This window comes from Eublepharis macularius, chromosome 1, assembly GCF_028583425.1.
Source record: "Eublepharis macularius isolate TG4126 chromosome 1, MPM_Emac_v1.0, whole genome shotgun sequence".
NCBI lineage: Eukaryota > Metazoa > Chordata > Lepidosauria > Squamata > Eublepharidae > Eublepharis > Eublepharis macularius.
In genome coordinates, this window is record NC_072790.1 from 219,594,437 (window position 1) to 219,612,685 (window position 18,249).

The 18,249-nt window shown below is 42.0% G+C and overlaps 2 protein-coding genes across 3 annotated transcripts in view; both read right to left on the minus strand.

The window, feature by feature from the left end:
• Positions 1-907: 907 nt before the first annotated feature.
• Positions 908-6,327, minus strand: LOC129325140 (serine protease 55-like). Its single transcript, XM_054972701.1, has 4 exons — positions 6,125-6,327; positions 5,321-5,559; positions 3,159-3,301; positions 908-1,213 (listed from the first exon to the last, which is right to left on the minus strand). The coding sequence occupies exons 1-4, from the start codon at positions 6,325-6,327 to the stop codon at positions 908-910; spliced, it is 891 nt and encodes a 296-aa protein (XP_054828676.1).
• Positions 6,328-14,919: 8,592 nt separating this feature from the next.
• The window catches only part of MSRA (methionine sulfoxide reductase A), a 273,064-nt gene continuing 269,734 nt past the window's right edge, over positions 14,920-18,249 (minus strand). For both annotated transcript variants that reach the window (XM_054988245.1, XM_054988236.1), the window contains one exon: positions 14,920-16,147. In XM_054988245.1, coding sequence (XP_054844220.1) covers positions 15,983-16,147 — 165 coding nt within the window. In that variant the 3' untranslated portion in view covers positions 14,920-15,982. The remainder of the gene's footprint in view (positions 16,148-18,249) is intronic.

Here is an 18,249-nt window from a genome sequence, read left to right on the forward strand (position 1 = left end):
CCCAATTAAAAAAAACTGTCCCAGATTTCAAGGATACTGAATTTTTTCTAGATCACACCCATTTGGGGAGGGGGGATGTGCACCCCTACAGCCAAAAAGATATAGTGGTTAAAGTGTAAGATTGGGATTTGGGACACCCAGCCCCACTCTGCGATGGTGGATAGGCAAATGACCTTATGTCAGTCACTCTAGACCTACCAACAGAGTTGTTGTTATTGCTATGTTTTTGTTATCTATTTGCTTACAACATTTATATCCCACCATTCTGCTAAATCAGGGCCAACGAGGCAAGTAACAATTAAAACAAAGTATTAGAAAAATACATCATAAAACCAAAACACATATATAAGACACAAAGACAACAATTACAACATCAGGTAAGAAGGAGGGGTCATTAAGGATAAAATGGAGGAAGGCAGAACAACTTTGTAAGCCACTTTTTGTAAATCCTGACTGGGGATAAAAGTGGGTTGTATATATCTAAAATAAAACAAACTACTGAGGATGAGGGATTGCAGGAAGGGGATTTTGGGGGTGTCAAAGTTCTCTCCTTAATGTGTGATCCAACTGTTGTGCGATCTTCTTTGCTGCCACAGTGCTACTGCTCAGGGAAGCTAATGGCCTTGGGCGAGCCCTGACTATATGCACCAAAGGTCTGCCAGATCAGAGCACACATAAAGCTGCCTCCTACTTAACTGGACCACTGGTGCATCTAGCACAGCAGTACCCTCCACAATAGCAGCTTCTTAGCACCTGAGATGATTTTGGGAATTCCTGGAATTGAACCTGGTTCTTCCTGTACAGATGGCACATGATCCTCCACTGAGCTCTGCCCTCTTCCCTCCCAACCCCCCCATCTGTCGAGTGCCTTTATGAGTGACAAAGTGAGATGTATATACCAATTTTGTTACAATTTGTAAACTATCAATATCAAACACACAAGTGGAAGGAGGGGAGAATCAGAAGCAAAGTGATTCTGAACAGCTCCTGAGCGGATAGAGGTGTCAATGACGTCGTCCCTGCCTTCGGGTATAAACGGCTTCCCTTCTCTAGTGGTTGCTGTCTGTATCCAGTCAAGGTAGCTAAAGACAAGAGTATAGACTACAGGACTGTCCTCTCCTCCGCAGCTGTCTCCCCGGCTGGCTATTCCTACCACAAACCACTCCACAATGATGTCTCCATAGGTGCAAACCAAAGGGCCCCCGCTGTCACCCTGAGCAAGAAAGAAATAAGAGCACAATATAAACCATTCAAAATCCTCTCTGTGTTTAAGGTGCGTCTCGAGTCACAGCCGATTTATGGCGACCCCATAGGGTTTTCAAGGCAAGAGACGGACAGAGGTGGTTGGCCGTTGCCTGTGTCTGCATAGCGATCCTAGACTTCCTTGGTGGTCTCCCATCCAAGTACTAACCCTGCTTAGCCTCCAGGATCTGATGAGACAGGGCTAGCTTGGACCAGCTAGGTCAGGGAGAAATTATTAAAGTAGTGAGAAGTAGTGAGAAATTATTAAAACAAAAAGGCCACTTTCTTTGGAATGGTTGTGATCATCCTTCTTTAGAGAACTTTTTAAAATTTATTTGTGGGTGGATGTTATTGGTGTGTGTGTGTGTGTGTGTGTGTGTGTGTGTGAGAGAGAGAGAGAGAGAGAGAGAGAGAGAGAGAGAGAGAGAGAGAGAGATCTGTTTGTTTTCAAATGTCAGCAGTCTATACCCTATTATATTGTTGATTGAATGTCCCTGCTGTTGATCATCTTGCAATCCTGCCTGAGTCTCAGTGAGAAAGGTGGACTATAAGTAACACAAATAAATAACTGCAACGGTGGGAAGAGTGTTAAGGGCATTGAGTTCAAGAATCTGTATTCTTATAAACCCTAATCTTTTTTTAGTTAAGCAAGATATTAAAATATAAGAATGTATTAAATGAACTCCAACTAAATATTTGCATGCAATAAAAATTAAACATTTCTCAAACAGAAATATAAATGATTAAAATCAGATCATACTTATCTACTGCGAAATGCACTGGGATTTCCATAGACACGCAGACACATACATTTCTCACCTAAAATCTTTCGCATGGGATTTCCTTCAGCAAAACTTTTTAATATAAATCTTGTTGACATCCATTTATACTGAATGACACTTGCTATCTATCGAGCAAGATCCGGGTCAAATAACAACTTAAAAACCACTAGATTTCCAGGGTATGAGCTTTGACACTCAAAAGCTCATTCCTTGATAATCTAATTGGTTTTTAAGGTGTTATTTGATCCCGATCTTGCTTTTTGACTGCAGACCAACACATCTTCCCACACTGCTATTTATAGAGACATCTCTAAGATCTTTTATATGTGATAATAATATAACAGTGTGATTGGTCTTTAATTTAATTGATACTAACTCATTATATCATTGCGCACCTGCAGAGGAAAGTTTCTTTTAAAGCTCTCAGGCTAGAGTAACAAATTATACTTAGGATTTTTTAGCAATTAAAAATCATTTATCAACTCTTTTCCAACTACATTTAATTGGTTGTTAAAGATAAAAGAACATCTGTATTTGTCCACAACAAACTGCATTAAAGGTCGTACAAACTTTACTAAAATACATGTGCATAACTTCAATATATATGATTAAAATAAATTATTTTTAACACTATCTAATGCCAACGTTAACGGTTTCAGATTTTCCATAAAGCTTCCTCTCTGGATCCTATTGTGAACTTTTATTCACTCAACCGTCCCCCCCACAGATACAGAACAAAAAAGAGAGTAAATGGGCAGCAGAGAAGGGAAAGAGAAGGGAAAGAGGAAAAGAGAGAAAAAGAAAGGAAACAAATGCAAAGAAAGGTATACAGAAATACGGAGGAGTTTGTCTTGCTTCAGAACTCTGGAACTGGGTTTGTGTTGGACTTAGAGCAAGGTATGGGACAGGGCTTGCTTGTTCTTTAAGGCTGACCCCAAGGATTTGGAGAATCTTGCACTACTTGAGAGTTTGTGACAAAAATGAGTCTTTCATCAGGTCTTTAGAAGCTACGCAGTCAGACAACTAGCAGCTGCAGGATGCCATAGGACAGATCACAGTTAATTACCATATGCAGTAAACTTCCACTTCCTCCACATCCTGCAGCACAGCCACACAAAACCAAGTTCATCATACCTCACAGAGGCCCTCCCTGCCTTCCTCTGAGATGGCACAAAGCATATCCTCCGTCAGCCCCTGGACACTTTGAGAGCACTGCTTGTTGCTGATCAGAGTCGTTTCTACTTCCTGTAGCGTACTTATTGGTCTCTTCTCACCACCTACAGACACAGAGGGAAGGAAGACCATCGATGAGTCAATAAGAAATGGTGGAGGTCCTCACCATGCTATATTGTCAACTCTTGGTTTCATTGTGCTCAGTACAGATGGGAAAACTCACAGTTAGGACTAGGCGTGGGCTGCTAGCAACCATCATGTAGACCAAATGTTCTCTCTGACTTCGGTCATTTGCTGGACCTGGACCTGGACCTGGACCTGGACCTGGACCTGGACCTGGACCTGGACCTGGACCTGGACCTGGACCTGGACCTGGACCTGGACCTGGACCTGGACCTGGACCTGGACCTGGACCTGGTGGCTTCAGCCAGATGCAAAAACTGAGTGATCTGCAAGCGGTAAAGCTGGAGCCTGGGATGCATCAGGCAGAAGATACTACTCTGTTGACCAAGTACGTTTTGGAAAGCCAGGCTCCCCAGCATTTGAACCAGAATTGGCTGTTCAAGAAGCTTCATATGACTTCTCAATTTCAAGGGTTAATGTTGTAGACCCACAGAGAGAACCCATTTTGGTTTGTGGACATGTAATATCAGACAGCAAATTCTTAGCACAATCCATTTGTATATAAATGTAGTGTTTAGTGTATTCATGGCAAGGGACGACCCAGCTTCATGGCTAAATGTTGATCTGATTCTGGATCTGATTTCCAAAATCAGCACAATCACCCTGACCCAGGGATCTTTTCTACCATTAGACCGAAAGGTTGCCTCCCCATCCCAAACTGGGAGGAGCCATAGCTTAGTGGTAGAGCATCTGCTTGCATGCAAAAGTTGTCCCAGGTTTGATTCCCACCACCTCAAGTTAAAGAATCTGTCAGTAGGTAATGTGACAGACCTGTATATAAGCCCTTGCAGAGCAGCTGCCAGTCTGAATGGACAATACTGATCTTGATGGATTCAGTATAAGGCAGCTTCATATGTTCACGTGTACTGGGATGTGCATAATATAGGGGGGGGGATGTCATGTTCAGTGTATGCATTTAAAGCTTCTCATGGCATTGTTGACCACTGATATTAAAGGGACAGCTAGAGGGAACAGTTTAAAAGCTGGCAGTTCTAAAGGTGCACAGGGACAGCAGCAATTATTTCTTGGTGCAAAGGGAGAAGTCTGCACCCATAAAGTCCTGGCATGTTCTACATTGCTGCTATCATACAGCAGCTTTCAATGGTGTGCTACACTGAGCTGGGTCATATGGGAAGTGTGATTTAAAATAAGCTGCTGCAGGCAAAGGTGACATGACAGTCTTGCTACAAATGGTTTCTACTGGTTTTGCAGAAGCTGCCTTCATTTGTATTAAGACAAGATACATATATTTTTTTTATGTTAGTTGTACAGGGGTAGGTCCCAGAACCAAGGCTAAGGAAAAGCAAGAAACCCAAGGGAGGCAGTAGCCCACCTACCACAGGCACCACATTGTCAGAGGAAAGCCAATCCCATGGCCAAGTGACAGAAATACATCCTTCCGGTGGGTGGCCATGTTGGTCTGCAGCAGAAGAGCAACATTTGCATCCAGTAGCACTTTAAAGACCAACAAGATTTCCACTGTATAAGCTTTCAAAAATTAAGCTCCCTAATAAAGAGCATCTGTCAAAGAAAGCTTGTCTCTTGAAAGCTTATACCTTGGAAATATGGTTGGGCTTTAAAGTGCAACTGGACTCAAACCTTGTAGAAATACATCCGGTGGAAGACGGCAGCCACCAGACAACCAGGAAGGAAGCAGAAAGTGGGCATCAGTCAGGGAGGAAACTGGACATGTCTGTCTGTGGCCTGGGTGGCTGCTTTGGAGGACTGGAGACAGCCAAGAGAGGAAGGATGCCCACAAAGCTTAGCTGGATGCTGGGAAGCTGGACCAGCTACGGAGGAGAAGGAAAACTGACTGCCATTTAAGCCTCTTCCCACAGTCTCCCGTCTTAGTGAAAGTCCTGAGCCAAAAGACTGTGCGCTCCCTATCATATCCCACCACAATTTCCCTATAATGACTAGTTTGGGATAAAATACAGTACCGGCCATAATGGAGCTCCATCTGGAAACACTGCAGTCTTTCCACATGCTGAGGTCATGCATCAAGGGCACGGAAATTAACATCTTTTTACTGAACTTTATGGGAGAGTCCAGCAAGATCAAAGCAATGTCATTGGCCATGCTTGCATTGTTGAAGTCTTGATGGATGACTATCCTATCCAACATCCGTCTCTTCTTTGCGTACCCCTTCAAGCCAACTATTACGTGGAGATCTGGAGGGCTTGGGAACAAGCAGAAGGAAGAAGAGTATCAATAAGAAGAATCAATGACCCCACAGAGATGGGTGGAACAAGGCAGTCATCGGTCCAGAAAAACTGGGCAAAGGAAGGCTTACAAAAAATGGAGGGGAGACGCCAGAGATGTCATGCCATCCAGTATCAATGTAATCCCTACACTCTACAGAAAGTGTGGGAAAGTCTAGTTGATCATACCTACATTAGGATCCATGAGTTCTAGATCATCCTGAGACAGCTCCTGCGACAATCCCAGCACTGCAGACTCTAATATCAGAAAGACAAGCCGCTTGCGTAACCTCAGCCCTCTCACTTGTGATAATACCTCTGTTTTGGCTCTTGAAGTGAAATGACTGGAACTCTGTTTCGGATAGTTCCCACAGAGCAGTCAGTAGGAACAGGGAAGGTGGATGGTGGGGGTGGGAGGACGAAGACAAAATCTGTGTGTATTGATGCTTGGGCTTCCATGTGGAGCAGGGAGGAGACTTGAAACCTATGGGTGATGGCAGCAGTCCTGGCTCCTTACTTTTAGGTAACTTTTGATATACTCACAGTTCTTTTGTGAAACAGTGAGCTGCAGACAAGATCCACCAGCTGTTCAGGATCACCCCTCCACAGATATGCTTGTTTTCAGCTTCAATGCTGATCTTCCATGAAAGCTTCTCTAGTGCAGCTGCTGCTTCCACTCCGCTTCTTGGTGCTGTCTCTAAGGTGACTTTGTAAAAGGGGTTCGAGACACATGATGAAAAGGACATTGGGTGCAAGCCTTTGCTGTTCTGCTAATAGAATGAGTTCATACTCTGCTGACTTGTGTGTATTTGGGGATGGCAAGGCTGGCCCTGCCAGGGTAGTGTAACTTGGCCAAGGACCCTTAATGAAGCTGCCTTACATTAAATTGGAGCCTTTGCTCCACCTAGCTTAGTACAGTCTACTTAGATGGGTGGTGGCTCTGCAGGTATTTACCAATGCCTGCTACCAGAGATCCTTTAACTGCAGATGGCAAGACTAAAGCTGGGATATTTTGCACCCAAAGTATGTGCTCTACCACTGAGCTGTAGCCCCTAACCAATATGTGTATGAATTAATATGTGAAGATCCCCAGCACTAAATCAGAACACAGAACAGCGCGCTTTCTGCTCTGATAGCAAGCAGCTATCCAGGACTCAGGCAGAGAAAGGTAGTTGCTATTTGAGACCTTTTAACTGAAGATATCAGGGACTGAATGTGTGCAAAACAGAGGCTCTCTTGCCGAGTAAAGATGGGCTTTGAGCCTGTGCCTTTTGGTTTCTGTGAACTGTCTGTGGCCTCTTTGCTATCTGGATGTCAGTAATAAAGAACTCAAGAGTGGAAAGAAACTCCACTTACTTGGATGGGAGCTTCTTATAAAGGACGCTAAAAATAGAAGAACACCAGGCAGCATTTGAACGTTGCTTGAAAAAGATTCTCCAGCTTCATGTTCAGACCACAAGTAGCAAGAAACAATCTCTTAGTGCTTCACTGAACTGGCTTGAAGTGACATCATTCAAAGCTCCTCCTACTTCACCGCCCTCCATGTGACATCTTATTCACTGTTGGTGGCATCATAATGGAATGCTGAGTCTGACTGCAACCACTCCAGATGTGTCCTTTGGGCAACACCTCTGTTAAGCTGTTTAGAAAATTTATATGCTGCTTTTTCCATCTAAACGTCCCACAAAGTGGCATACAATACAATCAAGATTTTTAAAAAGGATAGAAATGATGCACGATGTCCTACCTTTGGCTACAGGAAATTCCTCCAGCCTTCAACCAGCTTTAGAGGGAGGAAAGCCCTTTTAAGTTGCAGGGAGGCTCCTGAAGCTGGAGGAAGGCTTTAACTTTGCTTAGTATGGGTTAGTAAATTAAAAAGGAGCAATTAAATAGAGAGGCGAGTATAGAGGCTAGAATGTCACACTAGAACAGGAGAGACTTGCGTTCAAATCCCCATGAAGCTCACTAAGGGTATGGTCCTCAGCAGGTCTGCTCAGAAGTCCCATTTTATTCCATGGGGCTTACTTCCAGGAAAATATTCTCAGGATTGTAGCCTAGATGATTTCAAAACAATGCTTCTCTCTCACTCTACTTCATAGGAATGTTGTGAAAATAAAATGGAGGAAGGCCTGGACCATGTAAGCTATCCTGAGCTCCGCAGAGGAAAGGTAGCATAGAAAAGCAACAGATGAAAATGGAAGAGAAAAAAGCAGGTAATGATTTTAAAAAAATAATAAAACAGCAAAAATCTTATTCAGCCAATTTAAGAAGTCCCGGAAAATAAAAGAAACCCTGACTTGGCAATTGCATTACATGACAATTAATAACAAATAGACAATTCAGAGGGGGGGGGGGCGAAAAATCTAATAATCAAATAGGCAGTGAGAAGGGGCTATCACCAAAGCAGTGGGATTTGTGTCTTGTTTGCTTACCACTGTAAACATCAGCTACTGTAACACTGTAAAAAAATCAGCTTTGTAAAAAAGATCATATATTCCACTGCAATGTTAAAGATCAGACGAGGCAGTTCTTCTGACTACAGCAAGGCATATGTAGCAGGTTTGTAAGAATGGAACTACACATAAGGTTTGTAAGAATGGAACGATACATTTTATTTATTAATTATTTTATTTAGAAAAAGTGTGTGGTGCCTCTCCAGGAACCTGACAGAGGTGGTTTACAAACAAACAAACAAACAAACAAACAAACAAACAAACAAACAAACAAACAAACAAACTAACTAACTAACTAACTAACTAACTAACTAACTAACTAACTAACTAACTAACTAACTAACTAACTAACAAAAATCCCTTGAAGACGTTTAATTAAAAACCAGCATAAAACCCAGGCCAGCATAAAAACATAGACCATAAAAAACAGACCAATGACAGCTTAAAACAACAATTTCTAGACCAATTTTTTTTTTAAAAAAACCCTGATGAAAAGCCTCGGTGAACAGAAATGTTATGGGGAAGGAGATTTCATAAGCAAGGTGCCACTGCTGAAAACTTTTTAAAATAATCATGGAATCACACATTATTGCAAATTCTGCCCATAGTGACTTTCTTTGAACTGAAGGGCCTACATTCTTTTGAGGATTTGTGAAAACTGAGCCTGAACCATTTTCTTGGATAGGCAGGCAGTGGATGTATGCAATATTTTAATTTTATAAAAGTTAGTATTATACTGTAGAATTTACAGTTAACATTATTTTATTTATAATTAATACTTATTATTTCTATATCCATTCATTTTCTTGGTGTTGGGGGAAAAAAAACCTCAGTGGATCCTGACCAATCATTCTTTAGTAGAGATGTTATCATTAGGAAATTCTGCCATACAAAACACCACATTAGACAGAGTTAAAAGAGACTTTAGTAAGCTTCTGGAGTCGAATGTCAGCAGCAGTGTTTGTACTTTATCCTTAAAGGGTAAGGAGACTGTTTTCCTTTGACTGGGCAAAAGCGACAGAAATAGGAACGTAAGATAACCTACTGGTTGGTTGGACAGAGGAACCTGATAGTGCAGCGTTGCTGAAACCAAGCAAGTTAGGACCTGGTGACTGCCTGGCTGGAAAACCTCCTGGGAACTCTGTATATACTGCTTGGAGTTTCGTAATGTGAAATACAAATCAGTAAACATAGAGGAAAGAAAAAGATAAATTCCAAACAGAGACAGTAGAATAAAAACTGTCAAATGTTTCAGCTCTCATCTTCATCAACAATTATTCATTATTTTCTTGAATATAAACAGAAAACTCAAATGAGACTTCAAAAGTGTGTTTTGCCGCACCATGGGCCCCAGCTCTAACGCTTCAATGTTACCACATCGTGTTCTCAGGAAGGCTTTTTTTTTCCCAGATGAAGAGGTGAGTCTTCATGAATAGGCGCTGAAGACTTGAAGGCTGCTGTCTGCTGCACAATCAAAACATACCTGGCTGCTTTTATTGGACCAAGCTAGCTTCCAAGGGACTGTTAGATCTGTATTTAATTGCTTTTGATTCTGGTTATATTTGCATTATTTTCAATTGACCTGAGAGGTTTTCTTTGGTTTCAGCTCTATTTAAGGGCATTATATGGATGATCATTGATTAGATTGAACTCGAACATATGATTAGATCAGACTTTTTGTGGACACCATGTTGATTATATCTGCACTTTGTTACTTCTCCATTACGTTTGGTTATATCTCGACTTTACACTGGGTGCAACGGCTGCATTGAGGAGACGAAAGATGGCTTGTGAAACAACCTATTGCATTATCTGTTTAGATCCTTAACCTACCATAACATGGTACCATGTTAGTCTTATAAGTGCTACTGGACTCTTGCTCTTTTCTACTACCGTATCACAGACCAGCAGTGCAAGATAAGTAACTGAACAGGTATGAAAATAAAATATAGCAAACCAGTCCCTGGAGATTTTTTAGAGGATCTGAAATCTGCATGGAGCAGAAAGGAGAAAGTCAAGAAAAAGCAAGTGATTATATTATATTATATTATATTATATTATATTATATTATATTATATTATATTATATTATATTATATTATATTATATTATATTTCAGAAAATAAATGCTGTAGGAAAAAGATCAGTCCTCAGAAGCACAGCAAGTTACTATTAAGCCAACGTTCCAAGAACTGAAATGGGACAAAAACAGGTTCCCAAATTGTTTCCTTGTTACTGAAATGCATTCAACAAAGCACTACCCATATGCATACTGCAAATCTGTAAAGCATGTCAGGCAAAATGAGAAAATACATGACTGAAGTCACGTTTGAATTGGGGGCTTCTGGATTCATAGCTTACCTCTCAGGTGCACCAACACCAGCACCGGCTTCCAAGAAACTGCAAACTTTCTCAGCAAGGATTGATAGCTACTTCCCCTTTGTTGGACTGTGATTTCATCACACATTGCAATCAACACCCTCAAATACGAGAAGGGGAAATGATCTTTACTGAATGCTCAGAACTTTTCCAAGTTATGTTGCAAGACATTTTGTGCATGCATATTCTCAGGTTGCTTTCCCCATCTGTCATTTGCCAAATCAGTCACCAACTCATTCATTTGGCCACTCAAAGAGGGGGGGGGTCATCTGCTATCTGCTTTAAGAACCATTCCTACAGCAAAAGGATGGTGTCCAGTTATTACCTTGTCTCTAATTTGCCCTTTCTAGGAAAGGTAATTGAGAGAGTGATAGTGGACCAACTTCAGGCCATTATAAATCGGATCTCAAATACATCATGCAGTCTTGCATTGCCACCTGGAAACTGTATTTTGATCCAGTGCATTATGAGCACATGCCAATATGATGAACACCGCCAACTCTGCAGGGGGAGGAAGCAGGACATACCCTTTAAACAATGTATGATGGATCATGGTGATCCTGGGGCATACGTCATCCAAGCAAGCCAGTAAAGTATAAGCATGTGTTAACTCCAGCTACTCTGCCATCCACCACACTGAATCCCATCAACGGCGCAAATGCAAAACCGCTCTAAATAGTGTCCATTTTAAATAGCAAACAAATCATTAACGCAATCCAGTGGGATGCTTGACTTGAGAGAAAATGGGCACTGTAAGATAAGTTCAAGCTTTGATCCAGTGTGAATCACGTTATCCCTGAATGATTCTAAAGATGGACACAGTTTAGAAGAGCAAGAGAATTTCTGGAGCTAACAGTACATAAAAGTAGTAAATCCTAAATAACGCTCATTGACCTTGACCACATCCGTGATTGGTAATCCAGCTATAGAATCTAATGTGAACTGGGACCTTTGATAGGAAATTCTGTAGGAAATTGGGTGGGACGATGTGGGGTGCAAGAGATTTTACTTTGTTGCCTTGAGCCTTATGGGAAGGTGGGATATAAAAAAACAAGCAAATCAGAAAATGTGTTAGCTGGTATAAGATCCTAGAATAGCCAGGGGAGTAGTTGTGAGTTTTGAAGCTTGGCAGGCTGATGATGAAATAAAGTGGAGAGGTGGCAAAGTCCATAGTTGGTTTGAAGATAAATACATTGCAAAGGCTTCCAAAGAAATACAGGAGAAAGATGGACTGTGGAACATTCCTTGGGGATAAAAAAGTATCTCTACCTTTCCTTGAAAATATACTTCTGCAGCCATGGATAAGCTTTAAAAAAACCTGTCTGGCGACAAGTTAGAAAAGCTGGCTTGGTGAGCATGATTGTTTACTTATGAGAATTGGTGAGATTACCCAAGGAAGATGTCAATATTTTTGGCCTGTAAGGGTGGGGCAGATTGGGAGATTAAAAATATGTAAAACTTTTACAGTGACTCCTACATCATTCAAAAGTAAGGAAGTAACAACCACCCAAGTTCATTTGAATATCTTTTTAACCTCTTCTAATTTATGGAATGCAACTAAAATGCCCAAAGTAGTGGAAAAAAACGTCAAACCTAGAGAAGAAATGAACCAACAGAAAAATGGCCATCTGACTTGGAGAAAAGATCCTGTAGGTGAAGGTTCCTTCTCAGAAATTGGATCACTGCAGCAGAAGGACTGATCTTTATTACAGACAAGACAATCACTTCAATGGAGGTTGAAGCTGCAGGGAGCCCATAAAAATAAAAAGAACTTGATCTCGGTCAACCTTCAGAGGACGTAGCTGCAGTTCCTTTAGCCCACTCAAGAAGTAAATTGGAAAGTTCTCCAAGCTTAAAAGCTCGTATTTCAGAGTTGGTCTTGTTAGAAAGCAGGAAGCCAAACTAGGAAGCAGACCAAACCTAGAAGAGAAACTGGAAATAAGTGGAGCTTATTTGCAAATTGACAAAATGTCCTTAGGCCTTAATTGTGACATTATGGTGGTGATGTCAGTAGCAACAGTAATATTCTCATGTAGAGTACTATACATGCTGAACTCCTGTCTTGATCCATTTATGGGTTCAAGGACATACTGTAATGGAGTCCCATTGATGTCAACTGTAGTTCGCATACTGTGGCGCACCTCCAGTTTCAGTATGTGTTTGTTCATTTTTTTAAAAAGACTCGTCTTGCAAAAGCTCCCTCCGTTTACTAGACGCATGTTGTATATACACACACATATAACTAGAAAAAATTCTCTGCATATTTACTGGATATGGTAATATGGGTACTGGCCAAAGAAATCTCACACTATGTGTTAGCACATGTTAGCCTTCAAGGTACCACAGCAATCTTGTTTTGGGTGCAGTAGAAGAAACTGCTTATTCTTCTAGTATAATAAATATCCTCTTAGTATTTCTTTCCAACAAAGAAAAGTTCCTATGCTCTAAAGAGATAGAAAAGCAGACTCAACAAAGCCAGAATTTTTGAAGAATTATGACAATATCTTCCTAAATCTTCAGACAGACATTGTTGACTTGGGGCGGGGGGGAGCTGTAATTGCTCCATCTATCAATTTCACAATTCAGTTGAAAAAAAAAATCGATCCAGCCTCAATTTATTTAAACACTTTCAAACCTCTGTGTTAAACTATGGCAACTTTTAAATTTTAAATTGTTATTACTTCAGGGAAATTGGTCTTCGTTTTGCCAAGGAGGCTTCTCAATGAAAGGCAAATAACGTTCCTCCCCCTCCCTACCCCTCCAAACATGTACTAACTAAGTAGGTAAAAGCAGTATGAGTAAAGCTTCAGAACCATTATTATACACCTTTCTCCCCTTCACTTCTTTTTCACCCCGCGCCTGGGAAATTAGATTTAGTGCCGGTTTCCTTGACAGTGAACAACAGAACAATTCAGAGATATAATATTCAACACAATGCATTCTGTTACTATAGGAACTAGGCATTCCAAGCACAATGTGGAGATGCAGTAGGAGGGAAGGAGTTATGTGTTACAAGCTGGCCAAGGGCAAACACTTAAATGCATAGATTGGCTGAAAAATAAGGGTTTTGCTTATTGATGAGTGTCTCACAACCAAAATGGCTCATTACAGATGTGGGTCAAACAGATTTCATGTAGCATTTAGCATGCAGTGAGGCGGTTGCACTGGGCAAAGGAACGGAACAGTATCTCTGTAGTTAGCCTTAGTTCCCATTTCTGGTAAGGACTGTGGTGGTTATGTAGGGTAGGGCTGGACAGGGCAGGAGAGCTCTACAAGCAAAGCCAAGGTGGCTCTGGGAGTACAGAGGAAGCCAAATGAATTATTTTGGCATCAGAATTCTGGATACAAGCAAGATAGCTGAAGTGAGAGAGACAACAGGAGGGGATCTAAACTCATAAGAAGCCCCTTGTAAGAAAGATATCTGTTGAAAGGCTCTCAATGCAAACATCCAGTGAAAGCAGCATTCTGTTCTGCCTTTCTCCATACACCAGGATATTCTAAGAGGTATGAAGGAGAGAGAGGAAGATGGTTGGAAAAGAGGTCTGAACACACCCTGGCACACGTGTGCACTCTCCTCCCCCTCACACCCCCTAGAGCATCTGTTCTTACTATCTCCAATCCCAAGGACATTTTGCAACAATATTGGGCTTCTAAGGGCTAAACTAGACAATATGTGTGACATGAGTCAGGGTGGGAAATCCCCCAATCTGACTTGCAATCACATGTAACATCAGGATACTAATATTCCCAAGCACTCAGGGGCCCAATTAGGCTCACGAAAACAGCACGGGAGGAAGAAGAGCATTTTTTGAGTCAAAACAGCTATGGGAGAGGGTTTCCACTGCCCCACTGTGGACTCCATGTGTACTGACTGCAAAATATGGTGCCCCACAGCAGGGAAAACAGTGCCCCCTCCTCCTGTCATTTTGGCTTGGGAAAATAGCTTGGGATGGAACGCTGAAGCTCCTCTTCCTCTGTACTCCAGAGCCCCATAGCGCCTGGGAACTTTAGTTCCCCAATGTTACATGTGCCTGCAAGTCAGGTGACTGATCCAACATGTCAAACATATTGTCTAGTTTGGTCCTAAAACAGGCCAGGTTCTCACTTCATCCTCTTGTTGGGGAGATTTACTTGTGTTGTAGTCTTGTTCCCACATTCCCCAACCTATAGAGAATTCAGGTAAAGTGGGAGCTGATTTGAAGCGTACTAAGCAGAACAAACAACCCAGCCTCTGGGCTAGTTGGTTCCTTTCTGGCTTGGAATTTGTGCACTCAAAAAGATAACTACTAGTTCTTTTCAGTGTTTGTAGCTCTGCACTGCATTACATTTGAGGCAGTCTTCTCATCCATCCAGATCAAAGCGAAGGTCAACAGAGCTTACCCTTCTCTTGCTCTCCCAAATGAGAATTGCTCTCACAGCTAAGAAACAATGAAATCCTCCTGTAATTCAATTACATACCTTTCAGTCCAATAAAACTGGGAGGTGGGGGAGAGAACACAGAATTCAGTTTGAAAACAACTGCATTTAATAGCCATTTTAAATAATAACACCTGTGAGTGGGGCAACTTTGTTTACAATTAAAATTGCAGAAAAACATTGTAGTTCCTTCCATTGAGCTCTTGATTTTCACACTTACCATCAGCAAATTCCCCCTCTCGAGAGGTCAACAGCTTTTGAATTGCAGCTACAATGGCAGCATGGTAGATTGTGCCTACATAATCTCTGTTCATAATTCATTTTGCAAAAATTAAACTCCCCAAACGCAGCAACGAATACGCACTGAGACCTTAATACAGCCCATAGTTGTGGAACTAAAGACACACCCAAACATTTGTAACTGAGCCCTTCGGCTGTTTTTAAGAAAGAAAGCGACATTGTGAGACGGAAGAATGGAGAAATGGTGTCTATGAGAGAGTGTGCATTCTGGTTAGTGCTTCCTATGCTCCAAATCCCCGAAAAACCTCCCTCTGCCCACCTACTAGGCAGGTACCGAAGTATGTTTTCCATTACTACCATTTTTCCTGTCGCTACACAAACATCCTTCTGTCCCCTCCGCCCACCCATTCTAGTCCAGGAATTTATCTAGCAGATAAGCTGCAACACCCATTCAGATTCTGTTAACAGAGACGGCTGGCACAGGGGGAGTAGTGATGGTGCTGGGATTCTGGTGTGCATGTGTTCAGCAAATCAGAGATCCCAGAGGAGGGGTGGCATTAATGTCCCCCGTGCCATGCCCAAAACAAGCAGATCTCCTAAAACTAGTACACCACAGAAGACGAAGCCATCTTCTGCTCTGTTCTATATTTATGGGATTTGATGTGGGAGAGCATTCAAAAACGTACTTTCCCTCATTTGCTGTGGTGCACTTCACAAAAGGCTTCACATTCCATTTTGCTACATTTACACAGAGCTCAGCTCTCAAACTTTTACTTATGAGAAGGTACCATGGCACTAGCTCATGGGCAAGCATGCTGAAGATGGCAGTCAAAGCGTCGCACAAATCCGGAGCGCATTTTCCCCTTGTTCCACAGTTTGTACTGAAGCACTGAACCTGTTTGTAGAAGTAAAGGTCACTCCTTCACACCAAAAGAACAAGAAACCCCAGTGCCTCCAAGTCCACAATAGCCACTGGGGTGCTTGCTTAGATACTGCTGGTGGTAATCTTCAGCATAGTAGAACTCTGGAGCTTCATGAATTTCCGTTGTGATTGCACCAAAGCCATTCTCTGTCAATACCTGCCAAAAAAGCAAGAGAGAGAACTTCTTAGGGATTGTTTGCACTGGTATCAGAAGCTACGTTCATGGCTGATAAATGAGAAACCAGGTAATCAAGAGAGCGGGAGTTGTTTAGTGGGGAAGTGTCAGGCTTGGATCTTGGTTTCAGAACACCCTGGCAATCTGAATAGACTGAACTACCTCCAAAGTTACTAAATAATTAGAAACGTGTATAAATGAGAGTGCTGCTCATTTGCCAGCTCCAGAAGGTGCAACAGAAACGTTTCATAGCAGCCATTAGTATGCTCCCCCAACCCACCCCGACTGTGATGCTTTGAGATTCTTCTAGATGACAGAAAAACTCAGTGGCTTGGCTCCTGTGGCATAATTTCCCTCGCACTTTCCCTGGCCACTGCTGAGGTTCCATACGCTGCCATGCCCGCTTCTCTCTGCTGCTAGCATTTCTGCTCCTTGAAAAACCTTGATCTTGTGCGTGTGGAAGTGTGACTGGCAGACGAAGCAAGCGCTGCAGTGGAGGAAAGCCTTCGCAGCAGCCAGAGGAAAACACCACAGGGAATGAAGTCGCAGGATCCAAGCCAGGGGGTGAGGTGGACAACGCAAGGACGGGCAAACATGCAGAGAGTGACAAAGGAGCAGGGAGGATGGGGAAGAGCCAAGTCTCTGTGGAAGTACAAGTAAGAAAGAACTGGAATGGTTCAAGGACGTGCCTGAGAGCGTTGTAAAGAGACAAAACAGGAGAAGGAAGTGGCTTGATAAATAGAGATGGGGGCACTGCGGTAGGAACTGGGGGCAAAAGGAGTGAGCAGTAGATGCGCCTGGATAGAACTGGTCATTATTATGAATAATTTTAGAGACTATTGTTGATATACACAGCAAAAAAAGTCTCCCTGTGTTATGGAAGCATGACCTTATTCCACAGTAATGACCACGTGGGAATTTTTCCACAGAGGGAACAATCTCCCAGCTGTGCAATCTCTTGGCACAAAAGGGCATGCTTCCATAATAAAACTACTCGTTCTGGAAACAATCACAAGGCAGTTAATACAGAAATTCAGGGTCACACATTGTATTGCCTGGCTCCTTCCTGTATTCCAGAGTATGTTTTTAGCCTTCGGTACGCAATTTCGCACAATGAAAATGCTCACTCAGCACACGCTGAGTCTGTGGACGAGTTGTGGCACAGAAAGGAAGGACGAGGTAGCTGTCCTTGTAAGGAGATGCCAAACTCAAGCTTATGGGAAGTCCCAAACATGCCCACGGATGTCAACCAAGCAAGTGGACTCTAAGCCACCAACCATTTTCAAACGGGAATCAGGATGATAGATGCATAGAAGAATTAAAATCTTTTTTGTTTTTTGGCTCTACCCAGTAAAATTCTACATCTGGGATAAATTATGCAAATTAGACTACTTTTCATGCCTGCTTTGCATAATCTATTGTGTTCCTTTTAGGTATATGAGAAAACAAGGCTGTGCAGGGCAATAAAATCCCACCCACTGGTTTTCAAGTTAACTCTTCATTTGGTTCTTAAACACCGCCATTTCTTTGCTATTTATCATCTTACTGCAAATACATATTAAACTGAACATGAAACACATGATTATGTTGTCAATCAGGAAAAAAATGCTTACAATAAACAGTTTTAATTATTGCCTTGAAATGATTTTTCAGATTAGAGCTGTGAAAGGGTGTCCATCTTTCATTAAATTCATTAATTATTTGCCTGTATTTCTGCATACCAGTACAGCGGGCTAATTACAACATCCACGCGTCCACCACATGGCATTTGTAACATATGAAATGGCCCCGAGATATTTTTTTTTTGAGCTGAGGAGATGCTGAATCCTATCCTAGGTATGTATCCAGTGCTAGCACACTGTAATTGTCACAAGCACACAGACCGTGAAAAGAAGAGAACAGAAGGTTCTCAAGCTCAAGTAGGCAGGCTAGTTGGAAGCATTAGTTCATTTCATTGTGCAAATAAGCAGACATCAAGGAGGTACAGTCTGATCTCAGGTACACTGAAAAGATACTACCAGCTTCTTTAGCTCAATTCAAGATTCACGTGGGTGCAAAACTCTGGATCCATACAGGATTCATGT